The following is a 23928-nucleotide window of genomic DNA, read 5'->3' on the forward strand; positions in this document are numbered from 1 at the left end:
TCACATCCTGACTGCTCTGAACATGATGGAGAGCAGGCCCGCGTGGGTGGCCAGGAGCCCGGCACCCACCCCGATGCCCAAGCTGGGGACACTCTTCCTGCCCCTCCCCCGGGTGGGTGGGGAAATTCTTCTACAGAGGGCCGGCCGTGGGACACCCAGTTCACAGAAAAAGAGAGATAATGCCAGCACAATTGCTTAAGAAATTTTTATTCACAAACTATGTAAAAGTTACAACTAGCCCGTTTAAAACAGTGAAAAGTTAATCTTTCAAAAGCTCTGTTAAAAATCTGTTCACGTGATAGAGCCATGTGCCTTTTCCTCCTTACTGCCAAGAAATTAGAAAAACTAGGTCTCGACACAGTGAAGTTTAAAGAACGTGAAAGGAAACAGGAATTGCTGTGACTCTGAGAGGGCGCGAGGATGAGCTACACGGCAGGATGAGGGGCTGCAGAGGAAGCCCAGGCCCCGAGAGAGGAAGAACGCGAAGCGCCGGCTCACATGGGCGAGGCCAGGTAGCGGGGCCGCTGCCGGGTCGGGGCCGCTCCGCACCAGCCGGCCGAGCCGCGGGGGCAGACGTTTGCCTGTCCTGCCCCGCAAGGCCGTCTTAGGTCTGTCCACCGTACACAGAGGTCACGGCTGTGAGCTCCAAGCGCACCTGTTCCGTGCTTCGCTGCTTTTTAAACTAAGCTTCAGGTTCCAGGAGAGAAAAGAGACAGAGGTGGAAGAAGCTGCCGTTTCACAAGGCACCGAGGGCAGCAGGACACTGCAGGTGAAAACGAGCTGAGTTACCTGGATTTGCTCACTCCCTCCTCCGCGGGGGAAAGAGTTAAATATTCAAACAGGACCACGTACTAGTGGCTAAAGTGACAACTGTCCGTGGAAGTCTTCAAACCTGTGTAGCTGAGGAAAAGGCTAAAGGGTTCTTTCTCATCAGGTGAACCACAAGCACAGGAAACAAAAAATTGAAAAAGAAGGAACTGTGTTTGGGCTGACGCATCACTTTTCAAAGCTCAGCTGCAGAGCAGGACACCCCAAGGGAGGCTGACGGCCCCTCCTGGCCTCTCGAGCGCAGCACGGGATGCACTGAGCCCAGCGGCGGCTGCTACTGTGGCAGACGGGAGAAGCATGAAGGTCAAGGCCGCTATCTACGTTCAAAGACAGGAGAAAGACAGCTTTTTCATATAGGTTTGCTTTTATTTCCACGTTCAGCCTGTTGAGAGAACCTGTCACAACCTGAATGGCGGGGGACGCGCTGGTGCCCCAAGCGGCTTCCCTGCTGGCGGCCAGGGAGCCCTGGAGGGACCCCGCACGGCTGTGGATGGCGCTGGCCATGTGAGGCAGGGCCCAGTCTTCGGTGCAATTAGAAACCCAGCGAGAGAAAACTGAGAGCAGCGCTGGCAAACCTCCCCCACCCTGGGTACCAGGGGCTGAAAGGCACAGCGACGTATGGAGACGGCGAGTCCCAGGCGCGGCCACAGCCTGGGCGAGAGAAAGCGCAGGTGAAAAGTCAGGAGTGGGCAGGCTTTCCACAAAAGGATGACCTCGGTTCCAGCACAACACACGGTGACGCTGCAACAAGGGGACACTGTCCGCTCGCTGTCCTGTAAGAAGGGAACTACATCAGGTGGTCAGCAGCGGCCTCGGCCCCAGGCGAGCACACGTGGTGAGCGCACGGCACACGTCCTTAGGAAGCAGGAGGGACCACGCCGGCCCGGCGCCTGCAGACGAGCAGCAGCCTGGACGCGGAGCCCCCGGCCCTGCTCTCCCCGCCGCGGAGGCAGCACGGCCGGACACCGAGGCACACGGAGCCCCGGGCCTCCTCTCCCCCCACACATGTCCGCTCTGAGGTCCAGAGCTGCCACGTCTTTCCTCTGTTATTGAAGCCTGCGTTCCGGCTGTACCTGACGGGGTTTTTTTTTTTTTTTTTTTTTGCAGTACACGGGTCTCTCACTGTTGTGGCCTCTCCCGTTGCGGAGCACAGGCTCCGGACGCGCAGGCTCAGCGGGCATGGCTCACGGGCCCAGCCGCTCCGCGGCATGTGGGATCTTCCCGGACCGGGGCACGAACCCGTGTCCCCTGCATCAGCAGGCGGACTCTCAACCACTGCGCCACCAGGGTAGCCCCCACCTGATGGGGTTTTGGAGGCTCCTGTCTCAGACCAACCAGGGACGGACCAGAACGGGTGCTGCGGCTGGTGAGGCCCACCTTTCTGCTGGACACCCTGAGGCCTTCGCCCAGCAAAGCCCCCTCCTCTTCCCCAGGCAACAACCACCAGTGCCTGCCCCAGCCCTCCTCTCACCCATGGCCAAGGCCTGCTGGATTTTACGGGAGCATGAGGCCCAGAGCTCTCAGATGCAAGGCTCCGAACACCCAGGGTCTGCACTGGACCCCTCACAGCTCACAGGCAAGGACGTGGCTAACCCTGAGTACCGGCAACTGGGCTTCACTCAGCGCCTTACATGAGCTGCCTTCTGACTTGCGGGAGAGCAGACCAGGAATGAAGTGCAAACAGGACACCGTGTGCTCCCCGTCTCAAGGCTCACCACAGTGCTCCCGGATCACTCCTGGTTTCCAAGAGGAATAATTTCTTCGGTGACAAAAAACTCGATGGTCTCCTCCTCCCAGTCGTCCACGTTGCTGTCCAGCTCGTCAGTGTCCACACCTGCAGGGGGCGGCGGGGGTGTGTGTGTCACACCGTGTGCAGATGTGGGGCGAAAAGTTGTGAAACACATTCACACACACGCGCGCGCGCGCGCCCCGCACCCACCAAGAGGCCGATGTGAACACAGCAAGGTCCCCTGCAAAGAAAGGACTATGGCCTTGGCCTGCAGGCAGCAAGAACCTCTCAGTGCTTTTCAAGAGTCTTTTAAAGATTCCCTTTAAGATACTTTTAAAGAGAGAATTCCCTGGCGTCCAGTGTTCGGGACTCGGTGCCCTCACTGCCAGGGCCTGGGTTCAATCCCTGGGCAGGGAACTAAGATACCGCAAGCCACAGTCTTCTTTGAAAGATTCTTTTTAAGAATCTTTAGGCAACACATGATGTTTTCTGAAAACTCTGGGAAATTCAGATAAAAAAAGGAAAAACACTTTAACCATACGCTTTGAAGAGTGTATCTTTGGCTGACAAAGTTACCTCCTCGCAACTCTAGCCGTGCGTTTTTCTGCTCCATATAGAGTTCTTGAGCCATTTTCCGGTATTTTCGGAAATCTTCCATCATGGTTCGTCTTCTCTCCACTAATTCCTGTGGGTAGAGTTGCGGAGAACTTACAGAACTAACAACTCGCATCGCTGTCATAATTTTGCTCAACCCAAATGAAAATGAAAGCACGGTCAGCAGTAGGCCCACCTGACGGGATGACATAAGGACTCTACAGACACTCTCGGGGCAGGAAAGCTGGGACCTCTGCTCGCTGCCTTCTGCCTCTAACGTGGCCCGTACCACCCGCCAGCCACCCGAGGGCCACAGTTGGGCCCCGGTGGCACAGAGCCGCCCCCGCCAGTCTGTCCCCATGGCCTGGCGCTGGCCTTCTCTGCCATGAGGGGATGACCCTTGGCACCTCCCTCAGGCCTGGGGACAAGGCTAACCTTTGAGGCTTTGGATTGGCTCAAACGGTCCTTCTGTTCAAAGATCTTGGAGTATTTCTTCAGATCCTTTTTAATTTGCTGAAACAAAGACAAGTCACTCAGGATTTACACATTCAAAGCAAGAACCACAAATGTAATCCTCAGAGCTGCCAACGTGGAACGACTTCCTCAATGATGAGCAAAGCGTGGCCTCCGAGACTGCTCAAACGCAGCGTCCGCACGTCGGCGGCCTGTCCTCCTGCCCCGGGATTTACACGCTCCCTTAGCCCTGTCCTGATACCATCAGCGTGTTTCTCCATCACTATGTAAATCCCAGCAGGACTTTTTAATTGCCCCTGCCACCTTTCTCATCCCGCCCCAGTTTGTGCGAACTCCCTGGAACGGTACCGACGTGGCCTTAACCTGAAAATCTGTTTCCGCTCTGAAGCTACTCTTTTCCTTTTGGTTCTTGAGTCGTTCTGCGTCTCTTCACAGGGTCCCCCATAAATGTCACGTTTCTACTCCTCACTCGTTATCACCCTAACGGTAACAGGAAGCAGCAGCTGCTTCTTTCAGCGTCCGTCGCCCCCACGTGCCTACACCTGACGAAGACACAACCAGACCTTGACCTGGTCCTGGCTCAGGAGGGTCGGGGGCCGAGGCCTCCACAGCAGCTGGCAGAAGCGGTCTTTGCTGTTCTTCTGCAGAAGGCGGCCTTGGAAAGTCCACAGCCAATAGGCATTGTCCACCTGGAAGAGAGCAGAGGCCCCACTGAGCTGCCCCCTGCACCACGTTACACCAGGAGGCAGAGGCCCTGGAATCCTTAGTGCTGACAGAAGTGACAAAATTAACCATTACGTTCAACAACTGTTCGGGAGCCAATAATTTGCCAAACAACATCGTTGGCATTGGGGAGACACCTAAACTCATGTACCTGACGGACAGTGCAGCGTGCGCAGCAGCGAGGAACAGGGCTAACAAAGCAGAAATCAACCACGTCACCAAACACGGCTCCGCTGGATAAAGGAGGCAGTGCCACAAGCTACGCTCTGGTGACTCCCGCTGCAGACAGCACTCGGGGAGCAGCTAACACCGCGTGGTCAGCCGTCTAAAAGGTTTGTAAAGTGTCAGGGTAGGCCTCACGAAGGCGACCTCTGAACAAACTAGACACGGGCATGGTCCACATATCCTGATCCGAACGCAAGGATTATTACTCAAGACGCTGTTTCCAGTGACATTTGCAAAGCCCGTGTTCCTAAAACTTCATCACTTCGTTAAACAGAATTGCCCTAATTGCTCTGTAAACATGCACGAGCTGGTTCAACTGTCAATACCTCAATCAATAACAACAGTCAGTAAAGACAAGGCAGAGTCCTCAGCAAGTTTAACCACCAGCTGAGAACACTGAACGTGTGAACCAGACGCTACAGAGCATGATCTGTACGGACACAAATGCTGAGCCCTGCAAACCTCAGGCTATGCATCTCTCCTGAGGCCCCAGAGGATATGGGCCTCTCCCCAGAGAAGTGCCCGTGCACAGACAGCTTCATGCCCTTTCAGGGAGGCCCCAGGCCGACAAGCCCGCTCACTGGCGGTGCCACACCTGCTCCTGCGATCACAGAATCCTGTTTCTACCTCCACTGACACATCCTCAAATCTTTTGCTAAAGACAGAGATGATGATGTTTTCAAGAAGTTAAAAACAGAAACGGCAAACGTTTTCTCACAGCCCAATTCAGACAGCAAATCCTGACTGAAGGCTGAGCAGTTTCAGATGCTGGGAACACAGCTCAGAACAGGAGAAAAGGCCCTTGTCCTTGCAAAGTTCCATGCCAGCGGGAAAAGGGGACAAGGAACTCGTAACAACGGCTGAGGTGAGCGCATGTCATTGAGCACCATGAAAACATAGAGCGGGGTGAGAGGACGCGGGGACCAGGTGGGGAGGGGAGCCTCTGCGGATGCACGCTTGGTGACACCTGAATGGCAGGAAGCACAGCACCTACGTGAACTGACATTCCAGGGAGGGGACGCACGCAAAGGCCACGAGGCGGGAGCGAGCACGGGCGCTCGGCGTCAGCGTGGCCTCCACTCAGGAAACGCGCACAGCCAAAGGCTGCGCCGTCAGAGGCCGCTGCACAGAGGACCTAACGGGCTGGGTGACCAAGGACTGACGGTCCGAAGCAGGAAGCCCTCAAGAGGGAAATACTGTGCTGGGAAAACACGTGCGAACCAGAAGAGACCCACCCTCCACCGGGGAGCCGCGCAGCGAGCAGCTGGTTTAGTCCCGCAGTGCAGTGGGTGGGTGCTAACTGAGTCGGGAAGCGGCACCACCTGATTCCCACTCCACAAGCCTTCTGGCTGCAGCGGCACATGTGGGCGGCCCGGCTCCGACTGGAGCGACTGAGACGCGCTCTAACTTAGGAAGAGAGATGAAACAATGCTGCCCTGTTCGTGGAGAAGGCTGGCTGCCCTCGGGGCTCTGGGGAGAGGGGTTCTGGGCGGCCTGGGCCAGGCCGGGAGCTCAAGTGGGTCAACCGCATTGCCCGCCGGGATGAGACGCAGGCGGGGAGGTGATGCGATGCCACGCTGGGCGCGCTCCCCCACGGCCCGGTCCACGTGGCACCGAGGCTCCCCGGGTCCCCGTACCTTGTGGCTCCACCAGGACACGGAGGTGATGACATAGCGCCCAGTCGGATCCCACTCGACGTCGGAGGCCATGTAGTGCTCCGCGATATTCATGACCGTACAGTCCGAAGTGTCAACGAAGGCCAAGGCGCCGTTCATACTGGGGAACAGACAGCACGGTGGGCCTTCTCCAGGAGCCGTGTGTGTGCCCGCCCCCGGCTCCAGGGTGAGGGTACAGGCCAGACTCGGGAGCCCGGGGTCCCCTAACCACCACCTCATCACCGACGTGGAAATAATCACAGCGATGACCTCGTAAGGATGTTGGGACTGAGGATGTACGGGGCACACGAGCACCGTCGTGTCTGCTGTGATTATTCTCAGAGGGAAGGCTGTCTGAGGCCAGGCCTCCAAAGCCACGGCAAGAAGCACCTGCGCTGAGACGGGGTGTCCTGCCGCTCGGAGGCAGGCGCTGCACACGTCCTGCTGAAAACAGCACTAAGCGGGGAGCGGGCGAGGGTAACGCCCAGGTCCTCGTGGTCGCACCAACCAGAGGACAAGATGGGCTCGTGGCCTGACTGAACATCCTGCCTACAAGGAGACACGGACCTTACAACATGGTAACGGGATCGCCAGCAAGAGGTCCTGCGTAACCACGCAGACCTGTCCTCCAGGCCCGCGGCGAAAGCGCCTGCGGCCAGGCCGTTTTAATCTGCCTGGTCTTGGCCTGCGTCTGGGGAGCAGGATGGAGACGCCACACAGCGCTTCACCCAAACGGGCCGACCCTTTTGTGGGAGAACCCGTCCACCGCATCTGCGCAGAGCCAGCATCGCTACCTTCAGAACCAGGGCGCGGGCCCGGGGCCAGGGTCTCTGCACAGCCCACACCAAAGCCCCCCGCATCAGACAGAAACCCACCTCCGCAGACCAGCCAACACAACGAACTGCCCTTGGGGGCTCCAGAAGATGGTGTTGGCCTGCTGCTTATCAAACATCTCTGAAAGGAAAGAAAGTGTCAGAGGTCAGCCTGCAGCAGACGGGGGGACCGGCAGTGGGCTCTCGCTGCGCCCCACGGGGTATACACCACAACTCTATGGAGGTACCACACCTGTTGGCTACCTGTGAAAACAGGTCAGAAAATCACCTTCAGTACACCTCAAATTATGACCCAGTTAAAAAGAAAAAAAAAAGAAGAAAGGGCAGGGGGGATTCTGAAGCTGCAATACTATCTTAAATAACATTTTACGTTCAAAACAAGGTACCTGACAATGTAACTGGATGGAAGACTCCACTTACGGTTAGTGTTAGCACAGGGACTCAACACCAGGGTGAGGAATCCAGTTTTCATCAGATTCTCAAAGAGGCGTGCGACCCCGAAAAGCCTAAAATCCACTCCTCTAGTGACTCACACGCCTTTCTAACTAACAAGCTATTCAACTCCATCATCTCTCCAAACCACTCACTTCCTGAAGGGTTAGAGCCAGGTCCTCGCCCTGGGGGTCTCTTCACTCAGGAGGAAGGAGCAGGGCGCGGAGGGGGGCAGACTGGTGAGGCAGCATCACCCTGAGCGGGGGCGGCACGACTCTCGGACCAAGACAAAGCAAAGAGAACGCTGTTGGCAGGCGTGCTCTACAGTCCCCACCACGAGGAGGCCGGGAGTGCGTGCGACAACCCTGACACGGACCCTTCGGGGGGGGCAGGGCAGCGGGGCACTCGGAAGGCAGAGGCGCTCATGTACTTGCTCTTTTATAACCTACTTGGTAACGAGAGACCGTGAAGTCTTCAGCTGCCCCTACTTCCTTTCATAACGCAGGGAATTAATAACAGTCAATTTTGTGATAGACAGCCAACTGATAACACCACGAAAGGATTCTACCACAAATACTGCTAAACTTCAGGACGTGAACCTGATTTCTTACAGAAATCAGAAATCTCTCAGGAAGAGCTCTTCCCAGGGCACAGGAGTCCCTGTCAGGTACTGGGATGACCCCCCTGCCTTTGTGGCAAGAAGCCCTGGGTGAGGTTCGGGGAGCGTGGGGCGAGCACACCCTGAGGGCGCCTCACCCTTGAGGTGGGTGCAAGAGGCCTCCCACCTCAGTCCTCACAAGGAGAAACGTGAAGCAGCGAACGAGGACCCGCCTTGAGTTCGGCACTAAGGACCCAGGACAGGAGAGCAAGGAGCGGGAGCCCCGGGGCTGTCCAGGCGGGGCGAGGAGCCTGTCCTGCGGGGGGACAGGGCCTCCAGGCGGAGCAGACCGCGGGCGGGCATGTGACCAAGCCCCGGGCGGGCAGCTGCGGCCACAAGAGGAGAGGCTAGGGCTCCGGAACAGTGAGGCACAGGGGCGCCGCGGGAGTGCAGAGGAGGCCCTTCCTTCGCCACCAACTCCCTCTGGGGCCATCACCACCGCCACCGGCCCACGTGACCCTCCGCACCTGTCCCACCGAGCGCTCTGCGCGGAGCGACGACCGAGCTCTGTCCCGAGAGTCGGGCGCAAGCCACCTACTTACTGATGAGCTCGATCTTGCCATTGTTCTTCACGTGGTAGAAAGACACCGATATCCGAGGAGCTTCCCCATGCAGCACAGCAAACTTACTCCCGTTTGGCTCCCAGGCGAAGGCTATGATGGGTTCTAAGACCGGGAAGAAGGGTGAGCTCCTTTTGGTCACTTAGGAACAGAACGTTCTTGACCAGTTAAAGTTATTCAACCAGAGAAATGCCCCAAATTCTTAAATTCATTCAAAGGACCAGAGAGCAGCACAGAAGCAAAGGCAGCACGCTGCACCTGTGTGGAGCCGCCCGGCCAGCAGGGACAGCACCCTGCGCCCCGCCCCGTCCTGCCGCAGGGGTGGGGAGGGGCAGGCCAGGGGCAGTGCAGCCTGTGGACAAACCCTCCCCACACTCCTCGCCGCGGCCCTGGGCGCAAGGGCTCACGCGCCTCTCTACCCAGGCAGCGCGGCCACTTCACCCCCTTCCCCTCCTCCTCTCCCCAGCAAAACAGAAAATACAGCCTAAATTTTCCACCTAAAGACAGAAACACAGCATCTGAAGTTTCCATGAGTCCAAAGAAACCCACCAAAAAAACAAAACACCTCTATTAAACTGAGAACTTTCACACGTAAGAGCACAAGTCCTTTGGCTGCCGTCACTGGGCATGTGATGAAGGCCTGCCCTTCACACTCTCTCCCAAGTGTGGAAAATGGTGAGAACCCCTGTTCCTCTGCTATATAAGCAGTTCGCGTGGTGTGGAAAAACAGGAGGCATCACTTCACTTGGCAACTGGAAAAGCTAAGAGACTGAAGTTGGAGAGGACAATACCCTAAACACGTGCACGTTTTGTAACTCAGAGCCAGGTGCTGTTCACCGTGAATCAGGTTCCGAGTCTCGGCCACTCTACCTGGGCCATGAATTCACACAGAAGCTTTAAGGGTACGCGTGACAGCACACAGGTGAACTCAACCACAGGACAATGACAATGGGACTTGCCTTTCATTTCGACCACATCGACAGGCACCTGTTTTTCTCTCATTCGGAAAATTTCAAAATTTGTGACAACACCCTGTGTAAAAAAAAAGAAAAGGAAAGGGGTAACATTCTGGAAACTGAAAGCATGAGGAAGACAGGACAATTTAAGAATTTAATGAAAGATTAAACATATACTCCTGGTAAAGACATATGACTATCTGTAGTGATTAAAATGATGAAACAAGAACTCTCAAAAGCTGATGGAGGGGGACTTCCCTGGTGGCACAGTGGTTAAGAATCCGCCTGCCAATGCAGGGGACACAGGTTCGAGCCCTGGTCCGGGAAGATCCCACATGCCGCGGAGCAACTAAGCCCGTGCACCACAACTACTGCGCCTGTGCTCTGGAACCCGTGAGCCACAACTACTGAGCCCGTGTGCCGCAACTACTAAAGCCCACATTTCTAGAGCCCGTGCTCCGCAACAAGAGAAGCCAGCGCAATGAGAAGCCCGCGTACCGCAACAAAGAGTAGCCCCCGCTCGCCACAACTAGAGAAAGCCTGTGCACAGCAATGAAGACCCAACGCAGCCTAAATAAATAAATTTATTTAAAAAAAAAAAAAAAGCTGATGGACGTAGAAACTGGTACAGTCTCTGGAGAACTATCGGATCCCACCACCCCCAACCCAGATTCTATTCAAGACCTGCCCGAAAGGTCATCTCAAGCACAGATAGGTCCAAGAATACACATCGCAGCTGTAGTGCCATAAAGGTCCACTGACTAGGACTGATCCAACTATTTCAAAACAGCAGAACATCCTGCAGCGCGTTTCAAGATGCACTCATGTAAAAAGTGGGTGCTGTGTTATTCACAACAGCCAAAAGGTGGAAACTACCCAAGTGTCCATCAACAGCTAAATGGATAAACATGACGCAATTCAATGGCCGCTGCTCAGCCACAAATGTAATGAGGGACGGGCACGTGGCACAACCTGGATGAGCCTTGAACAAACGTTTAGTGAAGGAAGCCAGATACAAAAGGCCATAGAGTGTACGACTCCATTCACATGAAATGTCCAGAATAGGGAAATCCAGAGAGACAGGAAGCAAGAAAGCAGATTAGAGGATGTCAGGAATGGCGGTGACTGCTGATGGGTGTGGAGTTCCTTTTGGGGGTGATGGAAAGGTTCTGGAATTAAGACAGCGGTAACTTGTACAACTGTGTGAATGCAATAAAATCCAGTAACTGTACAGTTAAAAGAACTTTTTTTTGGTAAAAGGAAGAGGAATATTTCCATTAGAAGGAAAAAAATCATGCAATTTTTGGGATAAGTTCAATATTAACTGATGCAAACCAACAGAAAGTGTGGATGCAGAACTGCGCCAGGCATGCTACCCTGTGTTTAAAGAGAAACTCGAAAAGGAAACAACCTACTCACTTTAACTCCTTCAGTGAAGGAGGGTGGGTGCCTAGAGATTTCCCTGTGTTCTCTGTGAACGCTAACCTACGTCAACTCTAAACTACATGAATGCTATCACCCACTCAAAGTTTTACAGAAAAACATGACACTCCTCAGCTGGAATATGACAACACCTCTAGCTATGACACACCAGCTAACTTTCGGTGTTAGGTGGGTGTGAAAGTAAGTCATGAGTTTGAACCAAAAAATCCATTAACACCCCCCGAACAGAACTGAGCTGTAGAAGGAATGACCCCTGCCCACTGGCATCCACTTACCTGGGTACCTTTCGGAGTCCTATCTACTTTAACACACAAGTAGTCTCCGTTTTTCTGCCAATGTAGCTTGCAGTCCACAACGTTAAATAGATTCCTAACTCTGATCTCTTGTCTGGTAGGAAGCTGCATCAGCGTTACCCTGGCTGGAATATCCTTATCTTCAGGCACCCAAAAGGCTATTATGTTACCACCGGGAGACCAGGAGAAGTCTCTGCAGAACAAAGAAAATGAAATGCTTCCAAGGACTGGCTAAGAAATGGTGAGAGCGGAGAACAAGAGACCTCGTTCTCTGTGTGAAAGCTCAGCGGTGGCGCAGGTACCCCGAGAACACCAGCAGCAGCCAGCGCTCACCAGCATGGGCTCCGGCCCCAGAACAACTCGGGGGCTTTGTAGACACACTGTGCCGTCAGGAGAGAGACAGGTGCTGATAATACCACCCACTGTCGCACAGGGGTCACAGGATTCAATCCCCAAGCTCTGAAACCCCACTCAAACTCTTAACCACGAGGCAAGCAAAATAAACTTTAGGCCGATGGACCCAGCTACATGATTTCTGAAGATTCGTTAAGGGGCTAAAGGGGGAAAACCCCAAATCAAAACATATAAGAGGATTAAAGAAGAATTAGTGCAATTCTCTCTACTGCAAAAATTACCCTAAAAAGCGCTGTAACGAACAATCCATGAGCTCCTATCTGTGAAGAGTACCTTTACTTTTGCATTTTACTGAGAATTAATTCCCAGTTTTACTTTTAATTAGAAGCCATCGTTTTGCCCAAGAATGTAAACATAAAAATAAGAAGAAGCGTGAATGTCCTTGCACTGGTGATACTTCACTGCCCCCAGAGATTTCAGGTAAATAAAAACGTGCCTCCAGGGCTTCCCTGGTGGCGCAGTGGTTGGGAGTCCGCCTGCCGATGCAGGGGACGCGGGTTCGTGCCCCGGTCCGGGAAGATCCCACGTGCCGCGGAGCGGCTGGGCCCGTGAGCCATGGCCGCTGAGCCTGCGCGTCCGGAGCCTGTGCTCCACAACGGGAGAGGCCACAACAGTGAGAGGCCCGCGTACTGCAACAACAACAACAACAACAACAAAAAAAAGTGCCTCCTCATTGACAGAGAAAACCAGCTGCAGTTCACTGAGGCCACGCAAACCCCATGGCACAGACCACCAGAGAGACACAGGGACTTTCAACTAAGTGGAGATCCCTCTTCCTCAAAGACTGCGCCCCCAAGTCTCTGGTTCCAAGGCAGAAGCACGGAAGGAAGGAGGCCCTCAAGAGGCCCCTACGTGCAGGAACGGGGAATGCTGACGGGGCCGCCAACACACAGTGCGCGGCGGCAGGCACAAGCCTGCCGCGACACCCTGGCGCTAGGGTGACAAAGCACCAGCGTTCTCTGCAACTGTGCAGGGGCCGAGCGCGGGAGGAGGGAGGCAAAAGCCACATGCCAAGAGATTCGCTTACTTTATGCCAGAGATCTTCAAGCTCTTCTTGTCCAAAAGACCCATAGACTGTGGAAAAACAAGGTTACAATGGAGTTAAACCATGCCAATGTCTCAGTGGTTCACACAACCTTTACAATGTGAGCTTGCCGAGGGAGCAGTGTAAGCAGAGGGTGACAGATCACAATGGAACAATTCACGCACAGCAGCAAAGTACACATCTCCAGAGCCCATTTCACCAACTCCCATCCTTAACCCCCTGCGGCAGCAGAAGCGGGGGCTGGCAGATTCAAGACCCAAATCCAGGACCCGAGCAACTGAAAGGCACAGAACTAGTCTCTCTCCCTTCTGGCTGCACCACAAATTAAGGGAAAACACTGCGTCCTCGAGAAGCTACTGGAGCTGACAAGCAACTGACGGGGCAGCTCACTTTCAGATAATCAAATAAATCACTTACAGGAGTTTCATAGATGCTGAGAGTATCGAGTGTCATTCTGGCAAAGAATTTACCATCGTGGCTCCACCTAGAAAGAAGAACAGAGCCAGACTCATCGACGAAGAAGAGGCCGCAGAGAGGTCACCACTGGCTACCACGGGTCCACTTACTTAAAAATAGGCCAATGGGCCGAGCTTTCACAGTGAAAACCTCTCTTCTTCTGCCCGGTAAGGATGTCCCAGATGATGATGGCCTGAGGGTCATCCTGAGTGTCCATCAGGGGGCTAAAAGTCACCAGGTACCTGCAACAGAGGGGACACCTCCTCATCTCCTGCACGCTTCCACGTCCTCTCATGTGAAGGTCACAGCTGTGTGGGTGTGGCGAGGACCTGTCCACGCCTCCGCTCCAGAAGGAGACGCTCCAGGCACAAGCGAGGCCGCCAGAACAGCAGCCGAGACCCGTGGAAGCAGCACTTCCTCCAACCCCAGGCTCCCCCGACCCTGTCCTCCCGCCTGGAGACCCCGCTCGAAATACGGAGCAGAGCCACTGTGGCACAGACCATTCATCCTGCTCGGCACCAGGGTGCTCCAAGGGTCACCTCAAAATGCTTCCCTGAGTAAAGCAATTATACTCCAATAAAGGTGTTAAAAAAAAGTTTCCCTGATAAAACCAGGACAGGGAATGATCCAACAGATTACAAACAAAAGTCGGCTGTGTGCACGAGCGGAATGAGAGATGTGGAATTCTCATACTTTCTCTTCCTTGGATTTTAATTAAGACAACAAGGTAAAGAGAACAGATGGTCACGTGCAGTATCCACAGGGGACTGGTTCCAGGCCCCCCTGCGGTCGATACCAAAGTCAGCAGATACGCAAGTCCCTTATGCAAGATGATGTAGTTTATGCAGATGTGTGGAGAAAGGAAACAATAAAGCAAATGCAACAAAATACTAACTGGAGAATCGCGGTCAAGAGCACACGGGAGTCCTCTGGACTCTTCCTATAATGTTTCTATTTTAACTTTAAAATTACTGCAGAATAAAGCTTGAAAAAATTGCCCATAGAAGGCTGGCACGACTCCATTTGCAATTTTCGAACAGCTTACCTTTCACAAGGTGAGAAGTCAATAAGCTGAACCCCTTGGTGGCTGAATCTCTGAATTTGTTTGAATTTCTCTCCCCCCCAAAGAGCAATGCCTCGCTGATGAAAGGTCGCCAGGTAGGTGCCCTTAGGAGACCAACGCACGTACGTCTCCGTCCATCTCTGTGGAAAGAATCAGTGCCGATGTTAACACAACAAAACGCCGAACACGAAGAGTCCGAAGTCTACAACAAATACACTCCTCAAGCTTTTAGCTGAACACACAAGAAGCCTAACCACTTCTTAGGACGCCTTTCAAAGCTGGAAGAATAGAAGTTGTTCTCAGAGGCGTAACCTCAAAGCACGTGACACTCACCTGCTCTTATACCAAGCTCCTCTTTTCTTTTGCCGTGTGGCTTTCGGAATCTTAGTTCCCTGACCAGGGATCCAACTCGGGCCCTTGACAGTGAAAGCGCAAGTCCTAACCACTGGACTGCCAGGGAATTCCCACCAAACTCCTCTTTGTTAAGGAAACATGAGGTAAGTCCCCACACGGCAGCAAATACCCACCGCTCTCTCTTCAATGGAGACCGGATCCTTGACGTCATTCCAGAATATGGAAGTGCGGTCTCCACTCTCAAATATCACACTGTACTGATCTCTGCATTCTGCCTCTTCAAGCCAATAACGTAAGTTTCCCTAGAAACAGAACCAAAGGCAAGGGATTTAAAACATTTCATTAATTTTAACCAAAGAATACATAACTGTTGCTCTTAAGAGACTTGACCAGTTCAGACAGCAGCTTTAACTCCTGAGGAATACATCACTTCAAGCCAAGAGGCTAGCCACCATTTCTTGCCATTACATATAGATTTTATACAACATACCAGGTCTTTGAAAGGTTGTTTCTCTGGAATATCCCATTCATCACTGATAGTCATGTACCTGGAAGAGAAGCAACACGATGATGATTACAAGGTTGAGTGGTTCTCAACCCCAGGCAGTACTGCACCCCTGCCCTCCCCGCAGAGGGAAAGGACAAGGTTTTGATTGGTCACAACCGGTGAGGGGACGCTGGCGGTCAGGGGGTGCTACTGGCCAGGGATGCGAAATGGTCCTGCAGTAGTCTGACGGGAGGATGCAGCTACCGAAAAGACCACTAAGCACCCAGTGCCCCCGGGGCAGAACCGTCTGGTCGTTCATGCTCAGGAAAATGCCCAGGTTCTCCTGGGCTGAGTCAGAACTCACTTGTCAAAATCGGTGAAGAGGTTGACTCTGAATGTGTGCTGCTTGTCGAGCTTGTAGCCATCGGCATTTTTCACAGCATCCAAAGCGTGGGCAGGGGATGCATATTCCAGGAAAATATACCTGAATTGAGAAAGAGGGCAACTTGCACAAGTGCAGACGTAAAGATCAGGCAGGGCACGCTCAACACACCCAGCCCTCCACAGGGCTCGCACCCGCCATGAGTATCCGAGACCTGTCTTCCCGCTGTGTCCCGGAGGCAGTCAGATCCCTAGCAGAACAGTTCTAAACATGAACAAAATCCTAGCAAAGATCCAAAGTCTCTAAGTACACGATCAGAAATTATAGAACAGCTAATTAACCAAAATGTTCCTTACCTCGACTACGGTAATGGTTTTATGGGTGTATAACATACACCAAAACTTATGAAATTGTACACTTTAGAACTATCCAATTTTACTGTGTCAAGTACCTTTCAACAAAACTGTTTAAAGAGACACGGATAGTATCCGATTTTACTGTATGTCAAGTACCTTTCAACAAAACTATTTAAAAAAACATGGGTAGTCTAATACTGTGTATTACAGGCAAAATTACAAAGGCTCTCAGAGAATGTTTCATTATAACAAAAATAACACAAGCAACTGCTCAAAAAAAGGTTATCCTTCCACCTAGTTCCTGAAATAGAAAAAGTATGAAGCACTGCCTGCATGTGATAATTTTTTAAGAAATTAAAACTATTCTAGGTAGTTTACAAAATTTGAAATAAAAAAAAATTAAGTTTATACCACCTTCTCATTTCTGTCCCATAAAAGACAATTTTGCCTGTACCCAGAGGCTGATGTTTTTATGAAATTTTAACGGTGAAAGTCTGACAAGTTTGTGGAGCAACAAACAGAACTCTCATCCCTGCTGGTCGAGCGTAAACTGGTAGCGACACTCAGGCATAATCGGGGATTGGCCAGTGGCTCTGAAGAGGGACACTTCATGCAGCCCAAACCCTCTCTTGTGTTCAGAAGAGGACAGACACTAGGCTGTTCCTAACCACTGTTCAAAACACTGTCAATCCATAGGAAAACAGACAACGGTCATATGATATGACAGAGCACAGAGCATTTACAAGGAGGAAACTAGAATTACACTTACCAACACAAAAACCTAATATTGAACTTAAAAAGCAAACTGCAAGACACATACCTAATGCTACCATTTTTAAAAGATACAGGGACTTCCCTGGTGGTGCAGTGGTTAAGAATCCGCCTGCCAATGCGGAGGACACGGGTTCGAGCCCTGGTCCGGGAAGATCCCACGTGCCATGGAGCAGCTAAGCCCGTGCGCCACAACTACTGAGCCTGCGCTCTAGAGACCATGAGCCACAACTATTGAGCCCGCGTGCCACAACTACTGAGCCCACGTGTCTAGAGCCCGTGCTATGCAACAAGAGAAGCCACTGCAATAAGAAGCCTGCACACCGCAACGAAGATTAGCCCCTGCTTGCCGCAACTAGAGAAAGCCCACGCGCAGCAGCGAAGACCCAACGCAGACAAAGATAAATAAATACATTTAAAAATAAATAAAAGATACAATATTTCAGGTGATGCCACAAAAAAGTTACCACGGAATGACACAATGTCTCTTAGATTCTAAGTATCTCCATTTCAGAGATGACAAATGTGGGAAAAAAGCACATCTTAGAATCAATAAAATACCATGTCAAATTTTCCTGAAATCTCGCCAACTTTCAGATCTGTTGGTCCCTTTACCCAGGATGTATATCGTCTCAATAACTGTTCAATGAAGAAGAGATCAAGGTCTGATTTCTTAAAGCATAGCGGCCACCTGGTAATACCTAATTCAAGAACCACACTGCATCTCCTTCTCCCTCCCTCCAATGACCCCGAGGACCATGGGCGGCCTGGATAAATGCGACCAAAGTGCCAAAGGGAGGCCATGCTCCCGCATTCACAGTGAGCTCCTGAGCACACGACCATCTTCACGGTGTCTGTCAGCTACCAAGAAAACACAAGTGACACTTCCGTGCTGGAGAACATGACTCACCCTTTTGTCCTTCCATCCTCCTCTGGATAAAAATCATTTGTGATTTTCCCAAACTTGGAAAAGATCTTATGGATGACGTTTTTGAGTTTCTCCAGACGGTCAGGTCCCACTTGAGGAACATTGTCGACCACAATCACGGAATCGATTCCATCTGCTTCCTGTGGCCGATCTTTGAGTACATCTCCCAGTAATTCTGTACAAGTGAAAGATTTGTCGAATGACTTTTTTTGACCAAGTTAATGCACTAGGTTAGCACACTGAACAAGTTTCCAAAAAGCAAAAAGTGAATAATCTAAATGCTTTCACTGTGAGCAAAAGAAATCAGAGGCCTGGCTTGACTCAAAATTTAAAGTGGAAAGAATTAGAAATATTGTAACTCTTTACACTCCCACCGACAGTCAAGATATGTCAACTGACTTCTGGCAATAATGGAAGATTTTAAATGAATTTTTTCAAAGAGGTTTTAATAATGAAGAAGGCAAAAAAGAGGATGGCCTTTCACCAGAAATCAGAGAAACCCCGAAGTGAGCTAGGAATGGCCTTCTCTGACCCACTGCTATCACAAATTCACCACCAGGCACTGTCTTCAGTTTACAGCAAAACAAACTCATCGCCCTATGTTCTTTACGTGAAACGGCCTTGTTTGCAAACAACACGGGACTGAGAATGGTACTTCAACCAGGTGACTACAGACTAGAGAAGCTCAGGACAGCAAGCAAACAGGGATGCATCTTACAGGCGATGGTGTCTCCAGTTCGACGAAATACCTCGCAGTATCACCGGGAGACACCAGCCATACAGACGTTAAATTGTAAACGCTTAGAACAGTGCTTGGAACACAGTAAGCAACATCAACTCACTCTCATAACTTCAGTCCAAAGCTCAAAACCTCTTATGTTCATGCCACCCGCTTTTAAAATTAAGATCAAAGAACCCAAATCTTAAGTGTTCAAACTTCTCAGAATTGCTTCATTTCCATAAAATGGTCAGCAAGAGTAAGAGAAAAAGAAGAAAAGATAGGTGTAAAACGAACTAGGAAATAGAAACACAGAGGAATCAATGCAAACAGGTCTGCGAAGCCAACTGGAGGCCTACTGTTTTCCGGGCGATTCAGTGTCATCTGGGGCTGCCCGCTGCAATCTTATCCGAGGCCTGGCTCAGGCTTGGAGTCCTTTTGACCCTAACGCCCCAGCACCAACAGAAATGCCGGACTGGCTGCTGCAGATGGGCTCTCGGAGGGTAAGTGGAGTATCAGATGAAAAAAGCAAACCCTCCTCTTTTTAACACAAATTCTGTACAAATCCTAATCCCAGTTAGTTAGCCAGCTTGTCTAGAAAGCTATAAGATTACAAGGCACCGTGTTAGGAGCTAGAACAGAAAGACATCTTTAAGGTTGCCATCAAAGCATACTCACCACACGAAACTACGCTGGTAATACAGACCTTCCTGATTTACAGTGGGGTTACTTCCTGATAAACCCACTTACATACCACTGTAATTCAAACCATCACAACTTGGGGACTGTCTGTACCGGCAAAATGAGTGCACAAGGTAATCTTTAAACAACAGCTGAGGAACAATGGCTTGTTACTCAGGTATCTATGTGTCTGGAACCTAATCATCACTCTAATTTCTGCACGATACTCAAGTATATTTCAACATGCCATACAGGACACATGTCAGAAAATATTCTTTGTTGTATTTCATTTTCAAAACTTTAGATGAATTTTCTTCACTTTTGTGTTAAAAAGGTTAAGAGGTCTTCAAAAAAGAAAAAAAGTCCTTTAATTTCCAGAGGCAAGCCCTGTTATAAACTATCTCTAATTAAACTTCAACACCTTTAACGAATGATACTGAAAATGTTACCTTGGATAAAAGAATTGCCAGTTAAATTTCAATGAAGCTAAAATTTAGGCCAAGCAAAAAGGAGAAAGAAGAGAAGAGGCAGATTAGGTCATCGCATCTTCCCTGCAGAGACTGAAGTCAAACCCTTGGGTTCCTTTTAAAGCTGACGTACCGAACAGTGCCAAGGCCTGTTATGCCTGACCCAAACTTACAAACATAAAAAGCTCAGCTTTTCTACAAACTGTGTCTGGTTTAGAAGAACCCACCCACACACCCTTAAGGGAATAAGCATAGTGACTACACAGGAAGAAACACACTTCCTTCATCATTACCAGCCCACACAGTCAGGTTCCCACTCTGACTACAGGGAATAAAGAAAGAAACAGTTCTCAAGACTAAGTAGCAAAGAAGACACTTAGTTAAAACCATTATCACATATTTGCTTGACCAAGCACCAAAGGCAGTTGAAAAATTAAACTGATTAAGGTGCAACTGTGCAGGCTTCCCTGGTGGCGCAGAGGTTGAGAATCCGCCTGCCAATGCAGGGGACACGGGTTGGAGCCCTGGTCCGGGAAGATCCCACATGCTGCGGAGCAACTAAGCCTGCGCACCACAACTACTGAGCCTGCGCTCTAGAACCCGTGAGCCACAACTACTGAGCCCACATGCCACAACTACTGAAGCCTGTGCACCTAGAGCCCGTGCTCCGCAACAAGAGGAGCCACCGCAACGAGAAGCCCACGCACCGCAACTAGAGAAAGCCGCGTGTAGCAACGAAGACCCAACGCAGCCAAAAATAAAATAAATTAATAAAAAAAAAAAAAGATGCAACTGTGTGAGAGTTCACCTGTCTCAAAGAGGAAGGAGGCAAGACAACGGCACTGGGGCTGCGGCACCTACGAGAGGGCTCGTCATGAGACTCAGCCCATTTTCAAAAGAACCAACATCTTGAGCATCACTTTCTGACTCTACAGGGCAGTTCTCGCGTACCAGAAAACATATGTGAGCTACTGGCCTCAAGAAAACTGACAGCTTGCTCAGTCTTTGCTCCTCAGGACCAGGAGACTCACAGGTCACTCTGGCAAAATATCAGGATGACAAGGGCTTCCAAAGGCCCTCCCAGCAGTCACCTAGCCTGAATGGCCTGTGCTCACGTCAGTATCCTGTCACACATCGGAAGTCACGTACTAGAAATCTTGTGTAAATTCGGTGTGCTCAAATAATGCTTAAAAAAAATCAGTTGTGAATAAACACCTAAGGGCTCAAAATAGGCTTTAAAATCAAAACTCAAATTTTAAAATAGAAGATAAATTGGTGTGGTAAGAAAAGAACACTGGTCTAGGCTGGGGGGTAGGGGAAAGGGGGTGAGCCCAGAAACACAGCCTCTCTGTCAATTCCCAGCAACCTACTCCACAAGGAACACATTTTCTTACAGGTGAAGGGCTTTGACTGGATCAGCGGCTCCCAAGTCCTCACTAGCTTGTGGAGCCTTTCCTGCTATTCATGCTGAAATGTTTTTGTCTCATGAAATAAAGACAACAGTGACAATAACAGGTAGCCCTTTAAAATTATGTTTCAAATAAGTCAAATCATTATGCAGTACACTTCAAACTTATACAGTGCTGTACATCATTACACCTCAGTAAAACTGGAAGGAAAAAAACCAAAAGCATTTGATAAAAATTTAAAAAATAAATTTATCTTTCAAAGTCAAACAACTCTGTTGGTTCTCTAAACCTTCTTTATCGTTTTATGTGATATCCTTTATTATTCTGACTCATTCTCAGAGTGATCAGACACATCTCCAAAAAAGCTAACTTTAAGCGGTAACATCTTATCTTCCTGGTGTATAGTTGGCTACCTCTGTGGTGTCTAATTCATTTTTCCCATTTTATTATAAGGTGGTCAATATGCAGAGGAATCCACTTATGTGCTCCCAGCCTGGAAAGATAAAATGGCTAAAAACAAACATAAAAACAAATGAGATGAGCCATCATCAGAAGTCACCTTAGGAGACAGGCTCTCTCAGGCAAAAAGCAGAAATAATGCATGTACGTCGAACCAAGGCAAAGAGAAAGGCAAACTAAGCGGCAATCAATCCTACAACTCGAGAAAATTATTTGCCAACAGAAGGATGACGGTATGCCTACAGACTTAGGAAAAGAGAGACACGAACAGGAATCGGGCAGAGCCGGCCTCAAACTGTCCTCCTAAGGAACTCTCTGGGGGTAGACGCTGCTGTGGGACAGCGGGGGCAAAGGAACCCAGCTTGGCCACCCTGTTCTCCCCACTCCCGAGGGACAGCGTCCATCCATCCCTAAGGAGTCGGCACCGAGTCAGTCTCAGGCCTCTGACAAGTCTGGCGGGTCACTCGGGGCACCCAGACTGCAGACGAAGAACTGTCACCCAAGACCGTGCAGCACACGGAGTGTCCAGCTCGGCTCGACCCTAATGGCCACACCACTGCACACTCGACCACGGCTCCCGCGTGCACGCCGTCTGCCTTCACCACCCTCCAAACTCCAGGCTGCAATGCCAGTGGCTGGTTCCCCAAGTTATCTCCACCCTGCCCTTCTCTTCTTTTGGAGAAAACAAGATCCAGGCGCTCACGGAAACCTTCCCTACGTGGGGGCGACAGGCAGAGGGCGGGCACCCCTCCCGCGTTCGAGGATCGGGAACTTCGGCGCAGACCGGCCCCGCCGCCTCACCTTCCTCGCTCACGTCCTCCACGAAGTCCTCGGGGTCGCTGAAGGAGGGCTCGTCCGCGCCGCCGTTCTCCGCCGCGCCGCCTGGCTCCCCGCCCGATCCCTCGGACCCGGTCTCGGATGCAGAGTCCCGCGCCTGCCCCGCCGGGGCCTCGCCCGCGGCCGGGGTGGGGGGATCCTCGGGCGGCGGCGGGGACACGCCGTGGGTCGCGTCGGCCTTCTCCTCCCCGTCCGCCGCGGGCTCGGCCGGCAGATCAGGCCCCGACCCAGCCTCCTCGTCCTCGCCGCCCGCCGTCTCCTGCGCACCGGGCCGCGCCGGCTCCTCTCCCGGCGGCGGCTCGGCGGTCGGCTGCTGCTGCCCGATCTCGGCCCGCTGCTCGGCCGCCTCTGGCGCCGCCACGTTCTCCGCGTCCTGCATGGCCCTTCGCTGCCGCCTCGCCGGGCCTCGTCGCGCTTCCGACACTCCCAGGCCGCACCGCGCGCCTACCGCCGGGCCATGTGCGTGCGGCGGGGCGCCCAAGGGGATAGGGGGGCGCCCACGCCTTGCTGCAGCCCCGCGCGCTCAGAAAACCTCACAGGGCAGAAATATGCCCACCAGCGATTCCGACAGTGCCCCTGTGACAAGTGCGTGCTCCACTCTAATCACCACACTTGCTTCGGTCAATCTACAAACTGTTTGGGAACTACGCTACCCCACCTAAAGTAGCAGATGGTTCCTCCAACATGGCAGCCACTCCCTTCCTTCTCCCGTCGGGCCCTGCGGTAAAGGAATAAACTATTTGTGAAGCCGCAGGGAGGTACCAGAAATCATCTCAGTACACGGAAGTGCGTGAAAATATCATTTACTTAAAAATTGATACTAGAGGAAACTGTAAGTTCAACAAACTATTTTGGTTAGGATATCTTAGTCTTTCACCAAATATTTCAACTTACGTTACTAAGTTCCCCCTCCACATGTCGGCTTTTAGACTCGTCTACTGACTGGGCAAAAGAATGGGCGATTCCAAAACACAAACGGAATTCCTGGAGAGCCAGAGAAGGCTAAGGCTACTAGAGGGACGACTGCCTGGCGCAATACAAAAATGAATGAGAGGTGCTTTAATCACTTACGCCCAAGCATACCGCGGCGGCTGTAATTCCGCCTTTCCCCATTCTGATGGTCACCGTGGTTCGGCCCGCGCGGGCTTCCGCCCCCAGACGCGCGAGCGTGCGGACCACGGGGGCGGGGCGGGGGCGGGGCCAACCGCAGGCGCGTGGAGAGGGGTGTGACCAGCCACGGGTGCAGGGCGGGAGGGCGTGGCCGGCGAGGCCCGCGCTCACAGGTGTCGCAGAACCTGAGCCGCAGGGGCGCAGCGACTCTGGCTTTGGTTTGCTCCGTCCGGAAGGTATTCTGTGTTTGTATTTTGTTTTTTGCCGAGCATGAGGGCCACCGCTCAGTGTAAATGCTTTAATCTTTCTAAAAAAGAACGCGGTGGCTGCTGGGGGAGGCGGAATGAGAGTTAGGATTTAATGGGGACAGAGTTTCGTTTTGGGAAGATGGATAGTGGGTGACGGTTGCACAGCAGTGTGAATGTACTTAATGCCTCTGGACTCTACACTGAAAAATGGCTAAAGTTGTAAATGGAATGTTGGGTATATTTTACCACAGTGGAAAGGAAAAAAAGAAAAGAACCAGGGTTCTTAGGTTGCCTACCTCTGGGTTTGAATCCTCCCCGTCTTCCTTTCACCTTTGTAACT

The 23928-nt window shown here is 51.7% G+C and overlaps 1 protein-coding gene across 4 annotated transcripts; it reads right to left on the minus strand.

Moving 5' to 3' along the window:
* Window positions 1–186: 186 nt before the first annotated feature.
* Window positions 187–22925, minus strand: EIF3B (eukaryotic translation initiation factor 3 subunit B). 4 transcript variants are annotated; one of them, XM_060125143.1, is made up of 19 exons: window positions 22195–22925; window positions 17642–17834; window positions 15587–15706; window positions 15226–15283; window positions 14909–15037; window positions 14364–14521; window positions 13429–13560; window positions 13280–13346; window positions 12845–12891; window positions 11386–11596; window positions 9671–9743; window positions 8694–8816; window positions 7104–7182; window positions 6211–6349; window positions 4195–4314; window positions 3587–3664; window positions 3134–3242; window positions 2544–2662; window positions 187–1601 (listed from the first exon to the last, which is right to left on the minus strand). In XM_060125143.1, the coding sequence occupies exons 1-18, from the start codon at window positions 22607–22609 to the stop codon at window positions 2559–2561; spliced, it is 2355 nt and encodes a 784-aa protein (XP_059981126.1). In that variant the 5' UTR covers window positions 22610–22925; the 3' UTR covers window positions 187–1601; window positions 2544–2558. The 4 variants fall into 4 exon arrangements, with proteins under 4 accessions (XP_059981126.1, XP_059981125.1, XP_059981124.1 ...); XM_060125142.1 differs by having other exon boundaries at window positions 187–1615; window positions 4189–4314; XM_060125141.1 differs by having other exon boundaries at window positions 187–1145; window positions 4189–4314; window positions 22195–22924.
* Between the last annotated feature and the right edge of the window lie 1003 nt (window positions 22926–23928).

The sequence above is a fragment of the Lagenorhynchus albirostris genome, chromosome 15 (assembly GCF_949774975.1).
Source record: "Lagenorhynchus albirostris chromosome 15, mLagAlb1.1, whole genome shotgun sequence".
Classification (NCBI taxonomy): Eukaryota; Metazoa; Chordata; class Mammalia; order Artiodactyla; family Delphinidae; genus Lagenorhynchus; species Lagenorhynchus albirostris.

Bases quoted from the DNA above. Each gene is read 5' to 3' on its own strand.
- EIF3B (XM_060125142.1), bottom strand. From the start codon at position 22,609: ATGCAGGACGCGGAGAACGTGGCGGCGCCAGAGGCGGCCGAGCAGCGG. The intron at 15,284-15,586 runs GTGAGTTCTGAC...CTTCTCTTCCAG, and splicing joins CTCTTCACCGATTTTGACAA to GTACATGACTATCAGTGATG. The intron at 14,522-14,908 runs GTGGGTATTTGC...TTCTTTCCACAG, and splicing joins TCTCCATTGAAGAGAGAGCG to AGATGGACGGAGACGTACGT.